The 22,666-nt window shown below is 44.0% G+C and overlaps 1 protein-coding gene across 3 annotated transcripts in view; it reads left to right on the top strand.

Moving 5' to 3' along the window:
• Positions 1 to 22,666, top strand: part of DAPK1 (death associated protein kinase 1) — a 209,378-nt gene that overhangs the window by 130,664 nt on the left and 56,048 nt on the right. For all 3 annotated transcript variants that reach the window (XM_012463619.2, XM_012463615.2, XM_012463628.3), the window contains 14 exons: positions 6,321 to 6,459; positions 7,736 to 7,865; positions 8,032 to 8,080; positions 8,168 to 8,194; positions 8,674 to 8,826; positions 9,178 to 9,223; positions 10,419 to 10,508; positions 11,813 to 11,905; positions 14,632 to 14,751; positions 15,196 to 15,294; positions 16,002 to 16,100; positions 18,128 to 18,226; positions 19,213 to 19,410; positions 20,827 to 21,024. In XM_012463619.2, the coding sequence (XP_012319042.1) occupies positions 6,321 to 6,459; positions 7,736 to 7,865; positions 8,032 to 8,080; positions 8,168 to 8,194; positions 8,674 to 8,826; positions 9,178 to 9,223; positions 10,419 to 10,508; positions 11,813 to 11,905; positions 14,632 to 14,751; positions 15,196 to 15,294; positions 16,002 to 16,100; positions 18,128 to 18,226; positions 19,213 to 19,410; positions 20,827 to 21,024 (1,540 nt within the window). The remainder of the gene's footprint in view (positions 1 to 6,320; positions 6,460 to 7,735; positions 7,866 to 8,031; positions 8,081 to 8,167; positions 8,195 to 8,673; positions 8,827 to 9,177; positions 9,224 to 10,418; positions 10,509 to 11,812; positions 11,906 to 14,631; positions 14,752 to 15,195; positions 15,295 to 16,001; positions 16,101 to 18,127; positions 18,227 to 19,212; positions 19,411 to 20,826; positions 21,025 to 22,666) is intronic.

The following is a 22,666-nucleotide window of genomic DNA, read 5'->3' as shown; positions in this document are numbered from 1 at the left end:
TGTTTTTAATGTAGTGACATATCCTAAAGACCTTCTGTCATGGCCAACTTTTAGGGAGGCTTTGGTGGTAGTAAAAGACATGAGGAGGAGACAGAACCATGTATTTTCTAGCTCTCTTGGTGAAAACAGCAAATGTTCATTAGTATTCATTTCACACGATTTCCCTGATAAAACCGTAATTTAAAATACTGACTCAAAGCCCTAATAAAGGAGGTTAACTTGCTTTCTAAATCTGCTGCACAGACTGCTCATCTCTCCTTCCATCAGCCTGCCTTCTCTTAAGCAAATTGTAGAATCTGGAACAAAGAGAAAAGGGCAAGGTTTTTTGACTGATTTCCTTGTTTACACGATTCAGCCGTTCAGCAACATTGTGAACATTTGAGTTCTAGTTCTCGGCATGCATGTGAAAAATCCTCAAGTCATTTTCTACCTTTGGAGATTTTGGGGCCAAATAGGGAATAAATTACCAAACAATGGTTATCATGCTCCCAAACCTTTGCTGCAATCATTTAGTTTTAATTATTTTGATTAATTTCTAAAGATTTTATAAGCAGAGGTCATGGCAAAAACAGCTGCCTTCATGAATTGGCATGAAGGAGAATGAATAGATATGTAGAAATGAAAGAAGAGGAGTATGTATGTAGAGATGAAGGAGGATGAATATATATGTATGGATGAAGAAGGGTGAGTATGTAGGGATGAAAGATAATTAGTATTTATGTAGAACTGAAGGAAGATGGGTATGTATGTAGAGATGAAGGAGTATGAGTATGTATATAGAATGAAGGAGGATGAGTATATATGTAAAAATTAAGGAAGAGGGTATATATGTCGGGATGAAGGGTGATCAGTATATTGTAGGGATGAAGGAGATTGAGTACATATGTAGGGATGAAGGGTGATCAGTATATTGTAAGGATGAAGGAGGATGAGTACATATGTAGGGATGAAGGGTGATCAGTATATTGTAGGGATGAAGGAGATTGAGCACATATGTAGGGATGAAGGGTGATCAGTATATTGTAAGGATGAAGGAGGATGAGTACATATGTAGGGATGAAGGGTGGTCAGTATATTGTAGGGATGAAGGAGATTGAGTACATATGTAGGGATGAAGGGTGATCAGTATATTGTAAGGATGAAGGAGGATGAGTACATACGTAGGGATGAAGGGTGATCAGTATATTGTAGGGATGAAGGAGATTGAGTACATATGTAGGGATGAAGGAAGATGAGTTACATATGCAGAAATGAAGGAAATGTAGGGGTAAAGGGGGATGAGTATGTTGGGATGAAAGATGTGTACATATAAGATATGAAGGAAGATGAGTATATGTGTGTGATGAGTATAGGTATATGTGAATGTGTATGGGTGAGGAGGATGCAGTGAATACATATGGCCTTCGGGGCACCAGTTGATGAATCCTGACCCAGTGGGATAGGGGGTCTCCTAACCTTTCTAATGTCTAACTGAAGATTTTGGCTGCCTGGACAAGCCATGACATGGACTGCTTCATAACAAGATGAGATTTGAACAGGGACTTGTGAGAAGGCTCGATGATAAAAACTAAAAGGATTAACTAGTGCTCTCCTGCTCCCGATCTTGATCACAGTCCTGATTCCTAACTCTTGGGGTTCCAGGGTCGTTCATTGTTCTTACTCCTGTGGAGTTGAGTTTCTCAGGACACAAATACTGAATAAGGCACAAGATGACCAGGCCAGAGAAGGGCAAGCCTGGTTTCCATTGGCTGAGCCTAGTAATCAAGCCCAGTTCAAGATGGTGCATGTTCCAGCCTTCTATGGCTGTGTAAAAAACTACCCCAGATTCAGTGGGGTATAGGTTGGGTTCCCTGGGAAGCAAACTCTGGGATGGAGAAGAGTATGCTTGGTGTTTATTAAGTACTGTATTTAGGATCAAGACTTGGAGAGGAGGGGAAGGGAGCAGGAATGGGTTCAATGGCAGCCCTAGTTGGCCAACAGGGAGTTCTGGGGCCAGAATGACCCTTGAGAGTTGCCCCACGTTGAGCTGAGGTGACCTAGTCTTTATATCAGGGGTCAGCAAGTTATGGCCTATAGTCCAAACCCAGGTTGCCACCTATGTTTTAACTAAAGTTTTATTGGAACACAGCCACACCCATCATGTACATGTCGTCTGTGGCTGCTTTCATGATACATCAGCAGAGCTGAGTAGTTGGGACAGACTGCAAGGCCTGCAAACCCTAAAATATTTAGGATCTGCCCTTGATAGAAGTTTGGCAGACCCTGTTATTTTCCCTCATTGATCAGTTGTTGGATGATCAGTCATGTGGCCTCGGCTGGGCTGGAGGGTCCCCTTCCAAGATGCCTTCCTCGCTCAAAGCTTCTCCGCCTTGTTCTCCAAGGAGATCTCTTCTTCCTGAGTTTCTTCACATGGAACAGTGGTTTGGCATCATCACACTTCTTGCATCTTACCTGAGGGCTTCAGGAGGTGGGACTTGGAGGCCCCCAGTCCAGGAAAAACCACAGTGGGGTTGGCAGAATCACTTGTGCCATTGGTCAAAGCGGTCACGGGGCCTGCCCCAGATTCAAGAGGGGGAACCACAGATGCCACCTAGTGCCCAAGGGAGGGTGGCATGATCATGGTGAAGAAGAGCATGAGGATGAGATGCCGTCAGACCGTCCTCGGAAAACGTGAAACACTATGGCAGACCAAGTGGCTGCTCAGCAGTGCTGTGTCAACGCCAGCTCTCCCAGGTCACAGCTGCAGTGCCCATCCCTCCCCAACTCCACAGTCCCTGACATCCTGTGGGGAGCTTGAGACAGCCATGGTGGGAATGTGACACCTCGGGAATGGTTCCTGCCCACCCCAACCCCAAAGAGCCTGCTGTTAAAGCCTCACCAGCACACCCCCGCTGCCATGGAAGGACTTCTGGTTTGAAGCCACATGTGAAAAAGGACAGCAGCATTTATTGAGCACTAAGGGTGTCTACGTGTCCTGGAACCTTGGGACGACTCTGTAAGCTATGATGTTGCCCCTTATTTTATAGAAGGGGAGTCCGAGGCTCAGCGAGGTTGGAACCCTCAGGTCCTGGCAGGATTTGAACCACAGTCCCCTCATTTTTGCCATCCTGCCTCACAGAAGATGGAGCAGGCAGGAGAAGGAGATCGTGGATCTGAAGAAAGCTTAGGTCAGCAGGGAGGAAAGGAAAGCTAGCCAAAGAAGAGCAGGCAAAGCCTGAGACCAGGGCAGCATGGGGGTGCTAGAAGGCTAAACAGTGGAGCCCCTGGAAAGGACTCGGGGCCAGCAGCCTACGCCAACTGTGTAGGTGCTGGAAGATTCACTCCAACCAGGCAGCCAAACTCCAGATGTTTCTCATTGTCTGAAAACTCTGCGTCTCTGTACTCTGTGACAACACAAGCAGGGTGTGAACGAGGTGGGGTCGGGAGGCCCTGAAGAGGGGCACAGAGAGAAAGCTGGCAGCTGGGCGCCACATTCACAGGAGGAGTCCCACTGCCTTCCCTCTCCTTCTTCCTGGGAAGCACCATGTTTAGGCTCAACCAATGGATCCGTTTAAGGAGGAGGAGGGGGTGGGAAGGGGCTTTCATATTGAATCCTGTACGAAACAGTGGTATGTTACAGGGGTGACAGGGGTGCCAGTGGCCTTCTTTATAACAACACTTGTTCCCACAAGCTAGACCTTACCCATGGGCCAGCCTTGCCGGTTACACATGTCTATTACCTTTAATCCTCTTAACCTCCAATGGAAGAGGTGTTATGACTCCTGTTTGGGGAAATGAGGCTCAAGAGAAAGGGTAACCTTCCAGGTTTCAGGGTGAACGCATGGCAGGGTTAAGACTTGGATTGGATGCTAGGACTTGACTTCTCCACAGCACGTGGCCGCAGTGCCTGAGCCAGCCCCAGTGGTGAGAGGCGCCCCAGGGAGCACAGAAGCCAGGGCTGGAGACCCAGGTGTGATGGGAGAGCTTTCTTTTCTTTTTTTTTTTTGAGACGGAGTCTTGCTCTGTCTGTCAGGCTGAAGTGCACTACCTCCGCCTCTCAGCTGGGGTTGCATGTGCATGCCACCATGCCTGGCTGATTTTTGGTTTTTAGTAGAGACAGAGTTGCACCATATTGGTCAGGCTGGTCTTGAACTCCTGACCTCAGGTGATCCACCCGCCTTGGCCTCCCAAAGTGCTGGGATTACAGGCATGAGCCACCAGGCCTGGCCTTTTTTTTTTTTTTTTTTTTTTTTTCCTGTTTTTGAGCAGATTCTCCCTCTTTTGCCAGGCTGAAATGCAGTGGTGCAATCTCGGCTCACTGCAACCTCCAGCTCAATGGGAGAGCTTTCTTTGGGGTGCACTGGTTCACAGTCTCACACTTTTCATTTTTACCTGCTATAGTTGAAGGATTTTCTCTCCTTGTTTGTTTGAAGAGTAAGATGCAAAAGTGAGAAGGAGGAGGCCTTGCCTTGTTCCGTGGGGAGACAGCATGGGGGCCATGAGGCCAAGGGCACCTTGGAGGGGAGAGGGTAGGGTAGACTGCATCTCCTGAGAACAAGGTGAGCAGTGCAGGGCAGGGGTCAGGAGGAGAGGAAGGCCACTCCTGAGGCAGGGTCCGTGCAGGACACCTACAAGCCTCCCTCTCACTTGGGCTCCTGGGCATCCTGGCTGGGCCCAGGCTCTGCTGTGTCCCCTGGGGGATAGGGGAGGCCTATGGACTGCTCACAGGAGGGTGCGGCTGCCTCTGCCAGAGCCCTGAGGGTAGGAGAGTCACTCCACCCTCCCCATAAACCAGAGGGAGGCCCTGCAGCAGGAGCGTGGAATTCAGATGAGGGAAAATGGTCTCAGAAAACTTTCAGGTGCTTGTTGAAAATGCTGAGTGTCCTAGTCACCACTCTTGGAAGCCCTCACACAGCAGACTGAAAGTGAGGCTCAGGCCGGGCATGGTGGCTCATGCTGTTAATCCCAGAACTTTGGGAGGACAAAGCAGGTGGATCACAAAATCAGGAGTTCGAGACCAGCCTGACCAACATGGTGAAACCCTGTCTCTACTAAAAATACAAAAGTTAGCTGGGCATGGTGGTGCATGCCTATAATCCCAACTACTCAGGAGGCTGAGGCAGGAGAATCACTTGAACCCAGGAGGCAGAGGTTGCAGTGAACCGAGGCCACTGCACTCCAGCCTGGGCAACAGAGCAAGACTCTGTCTCAAAAAAAAAAAATATGTGAGGCTCAGAATCTTTATTTTTAAAGCATCCTCAAACAATTCTGATGTCCATGGGCTCTAGACCATGCTAAGGAAGCACCGACCTGAAGGGTGAAGGCCTGTGGGATCTGAAACTTGGAAGAAAACAGCTTTTTTGTCATTCTTGTCTGATCTTAGGAGCACCAATTTTCTTTACTCTGAATGGATGTAGATGCAGAAGGTATAATGTTTAGGGAGCTCTTTTGCCCTAAGAAAGATAATGAATACAGCAGTTTGTGCATAATTGCACTTAATTATTATGTTGTGAATGTATGGTTAAACTTGATAAAGATTAACTTATAAAAACTCTTATTAAAACTTCCCTGTTATTTGCCATTCATCGCTACCGTGGAGTGTTTAGGGGAGCTTGTTCATCCATCCACTTGATAAAGTTTTGAGTGCTTGCTGTGTGCCTGGCTCTGTGCCGGGAGTGGGTCTTACATCAGTAGCCAGTAGCTGGGATGGGAGGTGCTGACTTACAGTCCAGACAGGGAGACAAACAAATAAATCCTCAACCAACCACATACATTTTGCTGTTTTGTAAATGTATTCTTATTAATTAAGGTATAATAAATTAAGGTTTAATAAATTTGTTAAATTTATTACTAAATATGATTTTTATAAATGTGTTAGTATTTACATACAAACCAATACTAAACAAGAAAGAAAAAACCCTTATCAGACCATATACTGTGAATTTGAGTTTTAAAGAATTAATTAAATATGCAGGTTACAAACTTTTCAGGTACTCTCTAATTGAGATAAGAAGATAGACCCTAAAATTTTGTACAAAACTGGCTTGCAGATTTTTTATCATCATTAGAGTTGAGACATCGCCTCTAAATATGTTTATTTAAAGTGTTTTAAAGATAACACTGATATTTTCTTCACGATATTTCATCGCAAGCGCTTTCAGGCACAAATGTGCCTGAATGCAGAATTGTCAAAACCTGCACGGAGAATTCTGACTCTGTGCTTGGCAGTTTCAGCATAGGCTTTCTGCTGTTTTCTTGTCTGAAGTTTGAGCACACCAATAAGAGAAGGAATAGACAGGAAACAGAACTGTTACCAATAACCCCTGCTTCCGGGTTCTCAGCGTTGCAGGTGGCGAGCTGTTTGACTTCTTAGCTGAAAAGGAATCTTTAACTGAAGAGGAAGCAACGGAATTTCTCAAACAAATTCTGAATGGTGTTTACTACCTGCACTCCCTTCAAATTGCCCACTTTGATCTTAAGGTACGTTTCAAGGTGTGAGCCAAATAGAAACTTGTGCAGATCACAGCCTTGGTTGTTTCTCTGCTAAGAAAAATTGAGGCATCTGAAAGAGTTATCTTATTTTTCCTGTACCCGTTTAACAAACAGAATTATCCATATAAATCAGCAAGCATGGAATACATACCTCCCACTGGGATGGCTAAACTTTTTGTGGGACAGAGGCTTACGATAATGAATTACATTCTGGAATTCTTGGTAAAAAATACAAGCGGTCTTAGGAGCCAGGTTTTATTAGTAAGGGGGCTACTCTTGGCTACTGGGAAATTAGCCAGCAGCCAGTGACTGGCACCAGTTCCTTGTGTGGCGCTGGGCATGTTAAGATAGAAAGTGTGTTGAGTGATGCAAAGGCTTATGGTCTGACTGTGTCACCAGTAATCAAGCAAACCAAACTCACATTGGCTAATAATTGGGGCGTTTGCCCGGCTGGATGCCTGATGTTGTTGGAGATGAAAGGGCATGTAAGCCGTCATCTCAGCTATCACAGCGGTGTGGCCTCTTTGGGAAGGGAAGACACATCAGGAGCAATAGGAAGTGGCAATGCTGGGAAGTTCTAGTTCAAGGCAGCAAGAAGCGACCTGGTAAAGCAGTGTGTGCTCTATCCGAGTGGATGATTCAGACCAGTAGAGCTGGGACAGGATTTCAGAGGAAGGATTTTCCCCATTCTTATGGTAGCAGAGCTATCAATGTCCCATTCATGTCCCCTCTTGTCCCACAAACACATGGACAGGCACACACTCATATACAACCTAAAGAGGGCTTCCTGGCATCTTGTTTCTGGCCCTGGGAGCTGTAAATGAAAAAAGAAAGATTTCCACAAAAGCAACCGCCAGCAATGGAGGATGGAGAGATGGTGGATAAAGACCCCAGCTCCCTCGTGCTGCAATTGGAGTAACACTGAGTTCTCATTTTCCTCTCCCATTCCCCCAGTTACCCCCACCTTGATAGGACACCTCGTAGCAGCTTCCTGTTTCCTGTATTTCCCTCCCAGGTGTTTCCTGGTGTCCCCTCCCACATAACCCACTTGCATCTGAATCCTTGTCTCAGGCCTGCTTTAGAGAGAACCTAGAGCAAGACATGTATTTTCCTGGTGTTCTCTTTCAACCACCCTTTCTACCCTAATTTTTGGCTCTTTTTTTTTTTTTTTTTTTTTTTTTTGGAGAGAAGAACTATTCTGCCATCTTGTCCTTAGCATAACATATCATAGCTTTTTGCTTCTCTCTCTCTTTTTTTTTTCAAGCCTGAGAACATAATGCTTCTGGATAGAAATGTCCCCAAACCTCGGATCAAGATCATTGACTTTGGGTTGGCCCACAAAATTGACTTTGGAAATGAATTTAAAAACATATTTGGGACTCCAGAGTTTGTCGGTACGTTTCTTTGCTCCTGTGGTCATTTACATCTCATGAACATTATTCTGGCAAACCTCCCCTGCTGGAAAATCCTTTCCCTGGTACATGTTCCTGGTCATTGCATGAAGATAGAATCGGTTAGTTGGCTTCCCCCCAAGCTAAATGAGTGTTTGTTTCCTCTTAGCTCCTGAGATAGTCAACTATGAACCTCTTGGTCTTGAGGCAGATATGTGGTAAGGAGCTTGTCCTTGCTGTTGTTTTCTTTCTGATGTATTTGACTCCTCTACTGATGTGTTTTTTTTGTTTTGTGTTGTTTTTAGGAGTATCGGGGTAATAACCTATATCCTGTAAGTATCAGAATTCACAATCATACCCTGTTCTTTTCTATAAGACCATAGATTTAATTAACCATTAAATGTGCTGTGTTGATCTCTTCAGCTTATGCATGCTTTTGATGTAAACATATTCATTTTACACCCCCAAAACATGTTTAGTTTATACTAATTAAACATTTTCTCCTAAATTGAAATGAGTCATAAGAAACTGTAGCATAATCACTGGAAGAAAGCATAGCTGTCCATCACTGCCGAGAAAACAGGTTTCCTTTAAACTAGCAGACGTTGTTCCAAATTAACTTGTTAAGTGAATCCTTTTGCATTAAGCTGAAGCTTGTGACAGTTAAAGCCCTGTGAAATATAATCAAACTCTAAAGTGACTATTCAAGCACCAGATCATAATCGTATTCCACACTCCAGATGTTATAGGTGCAAAGTGACAACACAGGGGGTCGTCATTAATGTTCTGTGCCCAACTTTATTTTTAACAGCCTAAGCGGGGCCTCCCCATTTCTTGGAGACACTAAGCAAGAAACGTTAGCAAATGTATCTGCTGTCAACTACGAATTTGAGGAAGAATACTTCAGTAATACCAGTGCCCTAGCCAAAGATTTCATAAGAAGACTTCTGGTCAAGGATCCAAAGTGAGTGTCCACGTTCCTGAAAGGCGCTCGGCCACGGCCTCAGCCAGCCCTGAGCCTGTACCTGTTCAATACACGGGGCCACATTTCCCAGACCCTGCTTGCTTCATCTGCCAAAGGGCAGCATGCCGTGTGAAACGCTTCAGAAAATGCACGCAAGGCCCTCTGCCCCGACTCAGTCAGTCCCTGCAGGCACAATGAAATAATCACAAAAAGACCGATGTCGTTTTTGGCTTTGTTCCCTGAGCTGCATTTTCCAGAGTGTCTGCTTGGCAGGCCCAGCCAGCATGAAAACAACCTTAGCATTTGCTGCTATCGTCACAGCACTTTTTTCTTTCTCCCCCTCCCCTCAAGGAAGAGAATGACAATTCAAGATAGTTTGCAGCATCCCTGGATCAAGGTGAGTTGCATATTACATCACTGTTTAGATCACTTTCTATGTGATTGCTTTGGGCACTCCGGTATTCGTGTGTCTCAGAGTACTGCTAACTACAGGTCACAACTAGAGTGTTGAGTTTGCTATTTGCGTCATATTTTAAGAAAAACTGACAGATTAGACTGTATATTAATGATCCCAGAGGTGGGGAGAGAGGAATAAGCCATCACGGAGCAGGATTGTAAAAGGTCAAGTCCACTCAACAACCATGTTTGGTGTGACCTGCGGGGTGTTGGCCCAAAGAGTATATTTAAATTTTTATATTGATTCCAGCATGTAAATATCAATCAACTATGGATTTCCAGCCTCTCTTGGGAACTCTGAAGATCTGCTGACACTGAGCCCTCATTCCACATGGCCTCAGGAAGTGGTACAAGTGCCTTGGTGCTAGGGCATGGGGCCCATGGCACATGACACCTTTACATTACCTGCCTGGCCTAGTTGACTTCTGGATTGCAGTTGCTTCAATCCAGGGCAGAAAGGACTAAGGGTGGGAAAGTGTGACAGTTACAGAATAAAATCATGAAACAAAGAAGTGAGCATCACAGAAGCAGGCTTTGGGGGCAAATAGCTTTGCTGTGCAAGCTCCCTGTGGTTGCCTGGGCTCTCCTAGGCAGCTGTGATGTCTCCTCCTCCCAGAGGTAGGGGACAAAAGCTAAATGCATCTATGGAAAAAGATGCAATTGTTTGTTGTGGAGGGATTAATAAATTCTGTTTCCTGTATAGAGCTGTGTGTGTCAGGATTCATTTCCTCTGATATGAACAAGGAATTCTGCTGTAAGCCAAACTAACTTTGCTGACCCCTGAGATCCCTCCCAGCTCTAAATTACTTGATGATACCCAAGTTCAAATGTCTCATAACATAGCCTCGCCATGAATCTTCCCATTCCCTAACTCTCAGTGTGGAAAGTTGTGATTCAGTTTGACCCCAAGCTCTACTTCTCCCCAGTGTTTACAGATGGTACAAAACCCTCAGACAAAAGAGTGAGCCCACTAAGATGAGGTACCTAGGTGTGGTATGTTATCCCAACTTCTCATGCTAATTTAATGAGGTGAATATGTAAGCATCCTGAATTAGGAGGTGTTTCAAAACATTGTCACATAACACATTTTAGTAATTTGAGAGCTTTAATTTTTTTTTCTTGGATTTTTATTTTAGCCTAAAGATACACAGCAAGCACTTAGTAGAAAAGCATCAGCAGTAAACATGGAGAAATTCAAGAAGTTCGCAGCCCGGAAAAAATGGAAAGTAAGATTGTTTGTTGTGGAGAGATGAGCGAATTCTGTTTCCTGTGTAGAGCTGTGTGTGGTCAGGATCCACCTCCTCTGACACTGGCAATATGGAAAATACATCCTTTCCTCTTTCTAATCACTCTGCAGTCTTCTGCACATTACTCTATTTTCAAGAAAAACCCAAAACAATATTTTAGTCAGTTTAACTCATACCATTAAATGTAATTTTGTGCTTTTTAAATCAAAACCACCTTCAATGCAAATTTTTATAGCAGTACAATAAAATTATAGTGAAATCTTTTTCTAATACTACAAGCCATATTTTAAATAAGTTCATTCTTTGTGGTAAGTAGCATGAGATTATATTTGTGCTGTACCCTGCGTAAGTGGTTCCCTCAGCCCAGCCTGTATCTGTGAGTGGTTGGAGTGGGTGTGGGGCAGGGCCATGAGCATTTGCGGTGTGGCCCCTTCTCCTTCCTCAGTGTGGATGGCCTCCACACTGGTGGGACACAGCTCTGAAACCATTGCAAACATCCTGGAACAAATTACACTTCAGTGCTAAGAAGGTGACAGGGTGGTTTCCTGTGCCCAGGGTCATGTCAAACCCAGAGGAAGTGGGTACCTGCCATTTCTCCCCAGCTCAAGGCCAGAAATGTACCTCATTTTTTTACCTACCAATTTTGGGGTGCCATGGTAGGGATGAGGAGTACCACAGCACCAGACTCTCAAAAAGTCCTTAGAATTAGGCTTAAAATGTAGGGAGAATGAACATACATTTCTCTTTCTCTCTCTCATTCTTTAACGGTACTTTTACCTTTGAGAGTGAATGCAGAGATGTGTGTTCTTAGACTAAGAGGTCCCCCACCTGTTCACTTCCAACAACTGTTGGGTTTTGGTCATCACATTGTCTGCCATCACTGCTTATGCAGCATGAAGGACACAGAGCAAGGCTCCTGCATTCTATGCTTCTCTGATGGGGGACCTGCAAGGGTCAGATCACCTTCTCCAAAGAGCAGAGAAGAAAATACACAGAGAGAAGGGATGTGGGGTGTCCGGCTCTGTAGCTCAATAATGAAATATGGAAGGAGAATCTCTATATCCTGTTGTCTTGATTCATAAGAACTTTAAAATTATTATATAAGCAAATATAGCCCAACCTGCTATAGGATTGCCCACCCTGAGAGAGTGCGTGCTGTCGGCAATGAAAACAATCTTGAGGGCTTTGTGGTTTTTGTACTCATTTGACAATTGTTACATAAGCTGTCTCTCCTCCTCTCACCCCACCTTTTTTCTCCCCACCCTCCCTTTTTTTTAAAAAAGCAATCTGTTCGCTTGATATCACTGTGCCAAAGATTATCCAGGTCGTTCCTGTCCAGAAGTAACATGAGTGTTGCCAGAAGCGATGATACTCTGGTAAGCAAACCTGTGTGCCCTGGTGCTCCTTTCTCCGCCCTGGGTTCTCAGAATGTCCAAGCTGTTTTATTTGTTCAACCTCCCAGGAACCCAAAGTCGTGGAAATGGCAAGCCTATTCCTGATCCCCTCAGAAAAATTTGGGTGTGCTGATTTATGCACCCTCTTGCTTCTTTCCTCTTGATTTGGATGGTACTGTCCCCCCTCATAGCCCCAAGCCTCTAACACTCTCCTCCACCTTGATGCAAACGTAGGCACAGAGGCCCCCGACGTACACACACACAGCAAATGCATATACACAGAGGCACACGCACTAATAGTTTGGTAAAAGAGCGTCTAGCCAGCAGAAGAGAAAAGAGCTGATTCTAATTTGCATGAACTGTAGCCGCTGACATAGAAGAATCTTGATTCATAGTAGCACAGAAGGGACAGACAGCCACCACCCCCTTCCCCCACACACGCACCAGAGAATCAGGGAAAATGCAGTGCTGCTTGCTGGTGTGTCTCCTAGCAGACCAGAAAGCCAAGCCCACTTGCATTATTGCCTTGGAGTTGACTGCCCAAGGCCCTTGAGAATAACTCTAACTTCCTTAGTTTTAATGTGAACTTTGACAGAGTGGCAAAGATTTATCACATTTGTTGTTCAGTACTCTCTAGTTATTTTTCCTTTGTAATTAGAAATGCACTCATTTTCCAATTACTAGCCTTTATATTCTTTATTTCCCCCTCAATCCAAACTGAAACCTAATCACGGATTAGCTCTTCAGATAGGCGTGGAAGCATCCGAATTCAGCAAGACTTTCCCCTGATAGTCAAACAACAGGGCTTTGTTAAGTCAGGAGGTTAAAAGGGACTCCAGAAAAGGCAGGCTCCGTCGCCCTGTGGGAACTACCCTGCCCCTGTAACTGAGCAGTCAGCATCTCCCCGGAGGAGTCGAGTACTTCAGGGTAGGAACTGCAGACACCAGCTCCCCTTTTTTCCCCTTAAGTTAGTAGCTTCACTGAGGCTCCACATTTAGCCTTGTGGAGTGAAATGGGAATGGAGATGTTTTTTAAAAGCAAAAGAGGCCGGGCATGATAGCTCACGCCTGTAATCCCAGCACTTTGGGAGGCCAAGGCGGGGGGATCACGAGGTCAAGAGATCGAGACCATCCTGGCCAACATGGTGAAACCCGGTCTCTACTAAAAGTACAAAAAATTAGCTGGGCGTGGTGGTGTGTGCCTGTTGTCCCAACTACTCAGGAGGCTGAAGCAGGAAAATTGCTTGAAACCAGAAAAACTCAAGTTTCAGTGAGCCGGGATCACCCTACTGCACTCCAGCCTGGCAAAAGAGCGAGACTCTGTCTCAAAAAAAAAAAAAAAAAAAAGCAAAAGAGAAGCCGGTTAGGGCAAGAAGAGAGAGAAGAGGAGGCTTAGGCTTAGTTTGGAAATTGTCAGAGGGTTGTTGTGCAACCAGCAAAAAGATAAAAACTTGACTGTAAGTAAGATGATGAGAATTATTAAAGATTGCAAATAAATATTCAACTGGGAGACAATACATGTGTCACAGTGAAAAGTTTAGGGTAGGAGAGGGACCAGGGGTCTTGTAGGAGCTCCAGGTGGAAGGATCCCTTCCCAGAGGTCAGATTCCCTCATCTCCATATTCTCATCATGGAGATGAGTCATAACAGTCTGCTTTATTCCTTGTTTTCCCCATTTCTCTTGGCTTGCACTTTCATGTAGATGCCTCTTAGTCGTTGACTTGAATTGTGATAGAAAAGCAAAACCAGTGGCATTCTTAAACACGCATTTTATACAAATATCACTAAAACCCACATGAAAAGCGTTTGGATTCAGAGCTATAGAGAAGAGAAAGCAGGTGGAGAGAAACGCCTTCTCCATTCTCCCCCCGCAAGCAGAGATTCAGCCTCTGTAGGTAATACTTTTCCAGATCTGAATTTTCAGTGGCCATACTTCTATGTTTATAAGTTCAGAAATTTTGTTTAGGATTTTCTAGCTGATTCCTTAGTTTTAATGTGAATTTTGACAGAGTGGCAAAGATTTATTAAATTTTTTGTTCAGTACTCTCTGGTTATTTTTCCTTTGTAATTAGAAATGCATCAATTTTCCAATTTCTGGCCTTTATTTTCTTTATTTAGAGCCTATTTCTTTTTTCTTTTTCTGTTTTTGTTTTTTTTTTTAATATAATTAGGACCAGCTTTCAGAGAATTTTCACCATGTTATTCTATACCTAGTGATGGAAGAAATTCAAGTGATCAGAAAACAATTCTGTAATTGGAAAAATTACAAATTGAGAATATCTTATTCAAAATCATTATCTCTTTGCTTCAATAGGTTTTTCTTTTTCCTTATCCAGGAAGAGAGTCTGTGCTATACCTAAAAATTTTCACAGTGGTTTTAGGAACTTTATTTTGACAGATTCTTGAGATAAACAGAAAGGGTTATTTGTCATCATTATTTGAAATCTGGATCTTGGACACTGTTTGCTCTCTGGGTTATACTGCAGGTGACATTGAAGCCCAGGTAAACAGTAGGTAGTGCTCATTTGCAACATGGAAGGAGCAACAAATTCCCTCCTAGGTCCCTCCATGATTGTGGACTTGAGGAGTAAGTGGCTTACGTTCTCCTCTGAATGCCCCTGTTAACAAGTGAGCACAGGTTTCTTTTATGTTGGTAAGAAAATCATGGCTAGCAGTGTAACTATTTTCATCTTGGTTGTCTCTCTCAAGGATGAGGAAGACTCTTTTGTGATGAAAGCCATCATCCATGCCATCAACGATGACAACGTCCCGGGCCTGCAGCACCTTCTGGGCTCGTTGTCCAACTATGATGTTAACCAACCCAACAAGGTCTGGTTCTGTTCTGCAGCATAGTGGAGGGGTGGGTCACTGCAGCCTTGCCCTTCCATATCCAGGGAAAGACCCCATCTGCTTCTCCATTTTCCCTTCCAATTGGAAGCTCCATACTGTGGGGAAAATCACTTCTGTTTAGAGGGTGATTTGAGTTACAAATAAGGTCTTTTTGCATTGAAGGGCCTTCCTTCATTCACGTATCGCATCTCTACCCACGAAATTTTAGATCCACTCATCTTGCTAATGAAAATGTCCCCAGTGATGAGAATCCAGAAGAGGAAGGAAAGGTTTTATGTTCTTCACCTGTCTTCCCTTCCTTCCATGCAGCGGTAGCTCTGTCTGTTGAGACAGTGGAGGTGTGTGGGAACAGCAATCATCGTTTGGGCTTTTCCTTTCCTATCAAACCTGAAAATTAGTAATTTTTTTTCTTGCCTGTTCTAGCACGGGACACCTCCATTACTCATTGCTGCTGGCTGTGGGAATATTCAGATACTACAGTTGCTCATCAAAAGAGGCTCAAGAATCAATGTCCAGGATAAGGTCATAATTGTTTTATTGAAATGAATTGAATTTTAAAGTATTTTCCAATGTCTCTTAATCATAGGGGTAACAGAGGGAAAAAATGTATGTCCTAATTTGTTTCTGAGTTTCCTGTAAAGGAAGATGAGCTGCTTAAACAGCCTGGTACAGCCTGACACATGCGTTAGAGAGGCAAACATTTATCCTCCCCTTGGCTCCGCTGCTTGACATCAGCATTTCTTTGTACGCTACCCAGATTTTACTTCTTACCAATCACATTTACTGAACAATGTTAGATGTCAAACGTGACAAAGTTTTATTATCTAATTATTCTCATCAAAAATGTGTTTGCCTACTTCTGTAGACGTCAGCAGAGCTGTAAGTGGAACAGATCTAGCCCTCTGCAGTAAGGGAATCCTAACCAGAGGGGGGGATAAGAGTTTACATTTACTTTGAAATCATTTTAGATTTACAAAAAAAAAGTTGGAAAAGTAGTACAGAGTTCCATCATACACCTCACCCAGGTGCCCCTAATGCTAGCACTGAGTTTAACCATGGTACATTTGTCAAAGCTATAAAATCGAATGAGGGTTTTTTTATTCATTAGGGAAGTTGCTCCTTTGGGGTTTGTCATCACGCAGGAAGGGAAATACAGTGACTCTGAGGGATGCATGCGTCCAGCTTTGTCAGCTCTCTAGAAATGTGACCCCAGGTTGGTTTTCCTGCAGGGTGGGTCCAATGCCATCTACTGGGCTGCTCGGCATGGCCACGTGGATACCTTGAAATTTCTCAATGAGAACAAATGCCCTTTGGATGTAAAAGATAAGGTAAGGCCACTTCTCTTAGGAGGAACATGAGGAAGTCGTAAATGGATGCATGTGAGTGCTGGCATACCAAGTGCGTCGAGACCCAGAAGAAAGGAATCAGGATCAGAATTCAGTTCACCTGCAGAAAATTTAAGTCGGAAATTTCTTGTTGCCTGTAGCTTGATCTAATATTGGAATCAGCCTTAAGCCAAAATCTTTCAGGCAGTTGCCATAATATGCACGTATTGAATTATAATCCCCATAACATAAAAACCTCAAAGTTCTAGTAGAAAGACAACCAGACAGAGACCTCGGTCCCGATTCAGTTTTCTTACTGATTCATCCTTATGCTTTTAAGCAGATCTTTCCTATTCTCCTCTTGTTTGATGTAGCTGATAGTGCTGACCTGACAGTCACAGACACTAAAAGATACATAATGAGACAATGCATATAAAGTAATAAAGTAAGGCTTATTTTTGGCACAACAGTGTTATAAAAGTTATTGATTTATTAAGATACCTTGCTTTCATATATGTGTGTTTCATTCAGTTCACACAACAATCCAGTGAATTAATTGGCTGTGCTGGAACCTGAACCTGGGATTCCTCCATTCTCATCCATTATTAATTCAGCTGTACAATGTTTCAACTGTACAATTCAACTGTACAATGTACTTCTCTACTTCCAATACTGGCAGACTAATTTGACATGCTTAGTCAAGCTGCCACACACAGTTGCATGGGTTGTGCACTGCACCATATCTGAGGGGTAACATTCACATCAGAGACACACATTTATTATGGCAGTTGTCTGGAAGGTGGCAACACTATATCTTGTTTTGTCTTCTTAAAATTTGTTTATTCTGATGATTGTCTTTGGGCTGGATAGAAGTAAAGTATCTTAAAGGATTTGCACATGTTACTAATTCACAGGAAGTCATTATATGGGCAAATAGTGATGTTCTTTAAAATTTCTGAGAAAATCTCTAAGAATATAGGAAAATAAGTTTCTAATCATAGGCAATGAAATGAGAAGCTTGTTAATAAATAAAACTGTTCCTTTAAGTAACTGCTGAATGATGAACCTAATAGTAAAAACTGAATGCTGTGTTTTAAAAAAAAAATCATGGCCAGGCATGGTGGCTCACGCCTGTAATCCCAGCACTTTGAGAGGCTGAGGCGGGCAGATCACGAGGTCAAGAAATCAAGACCATCCTGGCCAACATGGTGAAACCCTGTCTCTACTAAAAATACAAAAAAATTAGCCAGGTGTGGTGGAACGCGCCTGTGGTCCCAGCTACTCGGGAGGCTGAGGCGGAAGAATCACTTGAACCCAGGAGGCGGAGGTTGCAGTGAGCCAAGACTGCGCCACTGCACTCCAGCCTGGTGACAGCGCAAGACTCCATCTAAAAAAAAAAAAAAATCGGCCGGGCGCGGTGGCTCAAGCCTGTAATCCCAGCACTTTGGGAGGCCGAGGCGGGTGGATCCCGAGGTCAAGAGATCGAGACCATCCTGGTCAACATGGTGAAACCCCGTCTCTACTAATACAAAAAATTAGCTGGGCACGGTGGCGCGTGCCTGTAATCCCAGCTACTCAGGAGGCTGAGGCAGGAGAATTGCCTGAACCCACGAGGCGGAGGTTGCGGTGAGCCGAGATCGCGCCATTGCACTCCAGCCTGGGTAACAAGAGCGAAACTCCGTCTCAAAAAAAAAAAAAAAAAAAAAAAAAAAAAAAAAAAATCACACAGCAAGAAGTATCAGTATATAAAAAAGATTGAGAACAGCCATCAGGGAAAAGGGAGAGCCATCTCTGAGTCGTTTGCACTTCACAGGAGGAGCCAAGTGTGTAGGCTTAATAATCACTGTGTGGTGGACACCCCAACCCCAGTCCCTGTCCTAGCCACTGTAGGGGCATGTGCCTGAGGTGGGTGGGTGGGACCAAAGTGGATGGAGTGGAAACAGGCAGGCTTGGGTGCAGGTCTTGGGTTCTGGTCTCTGTAGTCTCTTCACAGACATGGCTCTGAATCATCAGCTCCTTTTCTTCTGCAGTCTGGAGAGACAGCCCTCCACGTGGCAGCTCGCTACGGCCACGCTGATGTGGCTCAGTTACTGTGCAGCTTCGGCTCCAATCCCAATTTCCAGGACAAGGTGGGTTGTGGCTGGTGTCTTTCCTTCCTCTGCTCTACACATGGATGTACAGGCAGCCAGATGATACAGTCAGGGCCTTTACAGTTTTATGCAAGTTAGGTTTCTGTCTTCCACTACAGAGGGCAGGGACTCAAACAGAAGTACTAACTAAGGTGTGCAAGGTGCAAATGCCAGGATCAGGTTCTAACCATTTCATTCATTCATGCATTCAATCTGCTGAACAGCCCTATGAGGTTGTTGCTATCATGCTCATTTTAGAGATGAGGGAACTGAGGCAGGGCAAGTTTCTGTAACTTCCCCAGGCTCACAAAACTCAGGAGTGGTAGAGCTGGGGCTTGAACACACACAGTGTGGTTTCAGTCCATATTTGTAACCACTGAACTAGGATGGCCTCTCATCGGCAGATAAATGTATCTAACGATGTTGATCCTGAAATGCAGGACTGGTCAAAGTGCGGCTCTCCTAATCACTTCCTTGCCAAAGCAACAATACTGCTACCACTCACCTTGTGTTATAAACATGACAAAAAGCTAGAGGCATCAAGGTTGAAACTCATGCCCAGAGAAGTGCTCAACTACTATTAGTAGTGTCAGATAAAGCCAGTGAGGCACTTATTAGAAAGATGCTATAATGCACCTGCACGAAGGATCTATTGTTCAGAGAAGCAGGGCCCATGGTTTCAATGGGCTCCCAAAAGTCAATTGTCAGTCATATGCTGAGAAAGCCAAATTCATCAAACATGTAAGTGTGGAGGAAAAAAGAAAACTGAAGAACGAGAGACATGAGATCTACCTCTTAATGGTGGTGGCTCACACCCATCTTGTTATTTCATTCCAGATTAATCTTTCACTCCAATACCTGTGAGCTCTTTCCCTCTGCTGCCTTGGTTGCATTTCTGCCAGATTTCACAGGGACTCTCACCTTGTTTTATACTTTCTTTCCCATGATTGTGTTCTCCTCCTCTTTGCACTCATCTCCTTGACCAGGAAGAAGAAACCCCCCTGCACTGTGCTGCCTGGCACGGCTATTACTCTGTGGCCAAAGCTCTTTGTGAAGCTGGCTGTAACGTGAACATCAAGAACCGAGAAGGAGAGACGCCCCTCCTGACAGCCTCTGCCAGGGGCTACCACGATATCGTGGAGTGTCTGGCCGAACATGGAGCCGACCTTAATGCTTGCGACAAGGTGCTTTATGGGGGAAGACGTCATACACACTGGGTAGTGATCTAGGGGTCGAGAGAGATCACAAGGCTTCTCAGTTTGTTTCCATAAGATGACAAACTTGAATGCAGCCAACTGTAATTACCCCTTCTCTTCTCTGTTCCAACGATTCTGTGAACTTTTCTAGATTGTATTTAATAATTAATATTAATTTGTATCATGTAACAAAATTCATGAATTTGTCAAATGACTTTGGTCTCTAAGTAACTTTTAGCTTTTTTAGCTTTAGAGCCAGTACACTGAATCCAAGACAATTCTCATTGGGGACTAACATTGGCAACATATTATTAATTTCTAGATGAACAAAGAAATAGGTGGTTTACTTACTTCTATCATCTGCTGTGTTGTAAAAAGACAATAAACCACTCTTAGTTATCTGGCAATCTCAATTCTAGACCAGGTGTTCCATGTTTTTAATTAAGCAAATTTAGCATCATCTGTTTTTATTGTGATCCGTACTTAAAACAAGGCTGTGCTGTTGCTATATATAGTTAGATTGGGATTCTGTAGTTAATTTAATATCTGCCCTTTGTGAAGTTATTTTCTTGGAACAAAGCAATGGTTCTCATGGGGGGAGGGAGTTTCGACTTTGTCCCCGGGGACATTAGATAATGTCTGGAGACACTTTCTGGTTGTCACAAGAGATGGAGGTGCTACTGGCATCCCATCCATCCCAGCCAGTGGTGCTACTAAACATCCTGCAGCTCACAGGGCAGCCCCCTTGACAGAGAATCGCCCAGCCCCAAATGCTGATAGCACTGAGGCTGAGAAACCCTAGCACATTCAGTTTTAGAAATGTTTCAGAACTCTCCACTCAGCTCCTAAAACTCAACACATCTATTCATCAGGGATTCTATAATAGGCAGAATGAATGCCCGGGCTGGTTTTTCATGGGATGCAGAGGTTAAGACATGTTAAATCTGCTTCTCATTTATATGACAGCCCTTGAGCAAGTTATTTCACAATACTTTCACATTTTTCCTGGTGCAAAGTGAAATAATAGGCTCTCTATTTAGGAAATTGGCAAAGATTGCTGGGCAAATGTTTTAAAAAGTGTTTTACAAATGGTTTGATTAAAGAGGCCATTGGAGTATCAACAATTACTTATGTTCTATCTGATTGTACTGCCCAAGCCCAAATTAATCAAGCTGGTGCAGCTTAGGCTGTGATTATTTAGAGTGGAAGATGTAAAGCTCCGCATCCTCCCAGTCCTTACCCCTGCTATATGAGTATAGTTTCTTCATTTAAATCCTCCACTAGGCCTTTTAGTAGTGATCTTGTTGCCAATTAAACCTCACCCAGTGGCGGCAGGAAAGATGGAGAGACGGAGGTCACATGCCTAAGTGAAAAGCTCTCATGATCTCTGGGGTTTGTTTCCAGGATGGACACATTGCCCTTCATCTGGCTGTAAGACGGTGTCAGATGGAAGTAATCAAGACTCTCCTCAGCCAAGGGTGTTTCGTTGACTATCAAGACAGGCACGGCAATACTCCCCTCCATGTGGCGTGTAAAGATGGCAACGTGCCTATCGTGGTGGCCCTCTGTGAAGCAAACTGCAATTTGGACATCTCAAACAAGGTACGCACAGAGGATAGGATCCCTCCAGCTTCCAGCTGTGTCCATCCATCCGGTTCCCGTCCTGAGTCTCGATTCTGTGTCCATCCCACCCGATTCCGGTCCTAAGTCCCAATTCTGTGTCCATCCACCCGGTTCCAGGTCCCGATTCTGTGTCCATCCCACCCGGTTCCGGTCCTGAGTCCCGATTCTGTGTCCTTCCACCCGGTTCCGGGTCCCGATTCTGTGTCCAACCACCTGGTTCTGGGTCCCGAGTCCCGAGTCCCGATCCTGTGTCCTTCCACCTGGTTCTGGGTCCCGAGTCCCGATTCTGTGTCCATCCACCCGATTCCTGTTACTGATTCTGCGTCCTCCCCTGTGATTCCAGGTTTTGGTCAAGTTTCTGTTTGCATGTGTTTGTTGTTGAAAGTGGATGTTACTTACATGGACATGTACTTTTTTATAAAGTTTTGCCATCTTAAGTTGCGTTTTACATGTGAGTTTTGAATAATTCCATAAACAGAAAATTATTATAATAACAAATATTTTCTGCATAGCTCACTGTATACTGATGGAAATCCTGCGTGTGTGTGTGTGTGTGTTTGTGTGTACACACGTGAGCATGAGGCTCTATAGAGGAATCAGAGACGCATGGTACAAATTGTGGCATCTTTCTAGAGCACTAAGTCTTCAGGAAAATGTCTAATGACATTCAGATTTGATCCCCAGGACTCTATTTTTCTATTTATTTATTTATTTATTTATTTTATTTTGAGATGGAGTCTCACTCTCTCGCTCAGGCCTCTATCACTTAGGCTGGGGTGCAGTGGGCTGATCTTGACTTGCTGCAACCTCTGCCTCCTGGGTTCAAGTAATTCTCATGCATCAGCCTCCTGAGTAGCTGGTATAACAGGCCTGTGCCACCATGCTCAGCTAATTTTTGTATTTTTAGTAGAGACAGGATTTCACCATGTTGGCCAGTCTGGTCTCGAACTCCTGACCTCAAGCAATCTGCCCACCTGGGCCTCCCAAAATGCTGGGATTACAGGCATGAGCCATCACATCTGGCCCTATATTACTCTTCTCAGCTTTCCCCATTGAGAGTTTTATGGGCAAAAGTTCCTAGCACCTTTTTTGTGCTTAGCAAATGTGGTAAGACCAAAGGGATGCTATCATTTGGTGAAAAATGGAGAAATGAAAATAATTAATTGTGCTTTTAGGTTCGTAAAAAATTTCTTATGTTGACATCTAGATTTTAGCCACCACCTACCCTTTTCTCTGAATCCCATATAGATTTTCATTACCAAACAACATAGGATATTGCAGATTCCTGTGATTTTAGCCCTGTAGCTATATTAAAGACAAGCATTATGCTGTTACGATTATGCTAAAAATGAAGTCCAAGTGCAATTAATTATTTAATTTCAGGAAATGTTTATCAGTGGCATATGCAATGCCAGCAGGATTCTAGTATGGTGTGTTGGAGGTAAAAGAATATCTGAAACAGCTGGAAAATTATACTGTTATGTAAATGTATTCCTCTTGCTTGTTATGTGATTAACTCAAACAGAAATTGAAATTGGTAATTTCATATTCTGGGGCCATGAACAGGCAGTATCCCCAGCTTTTAGCCATTAGCTGCTGGTTGCTCTCTTAGTTTGTCCCA

The sequence above is a fragment of the Aotus nancymaae genome, unplaced genomic scaffold (genome assembly GCF_030222135.1).
Source record: "Aotus nancymaae isolate 86718 unplaced genomic scaffold, 86718_ANA_hifiasm-v0.15.2.pri h1tg000041l, whole genome shotgun sequence".
NCBI classification, from domain to species: Eukaryota; Metazoa; Chordata; class Mammalia; order Primates; family Aotidae; genus Aotus; species Aotus nancymaae.
Note: the sequence above shows the minus strand (reverse complement) of the source record. Positions and strands in the feature narration are given on the sequence as shown.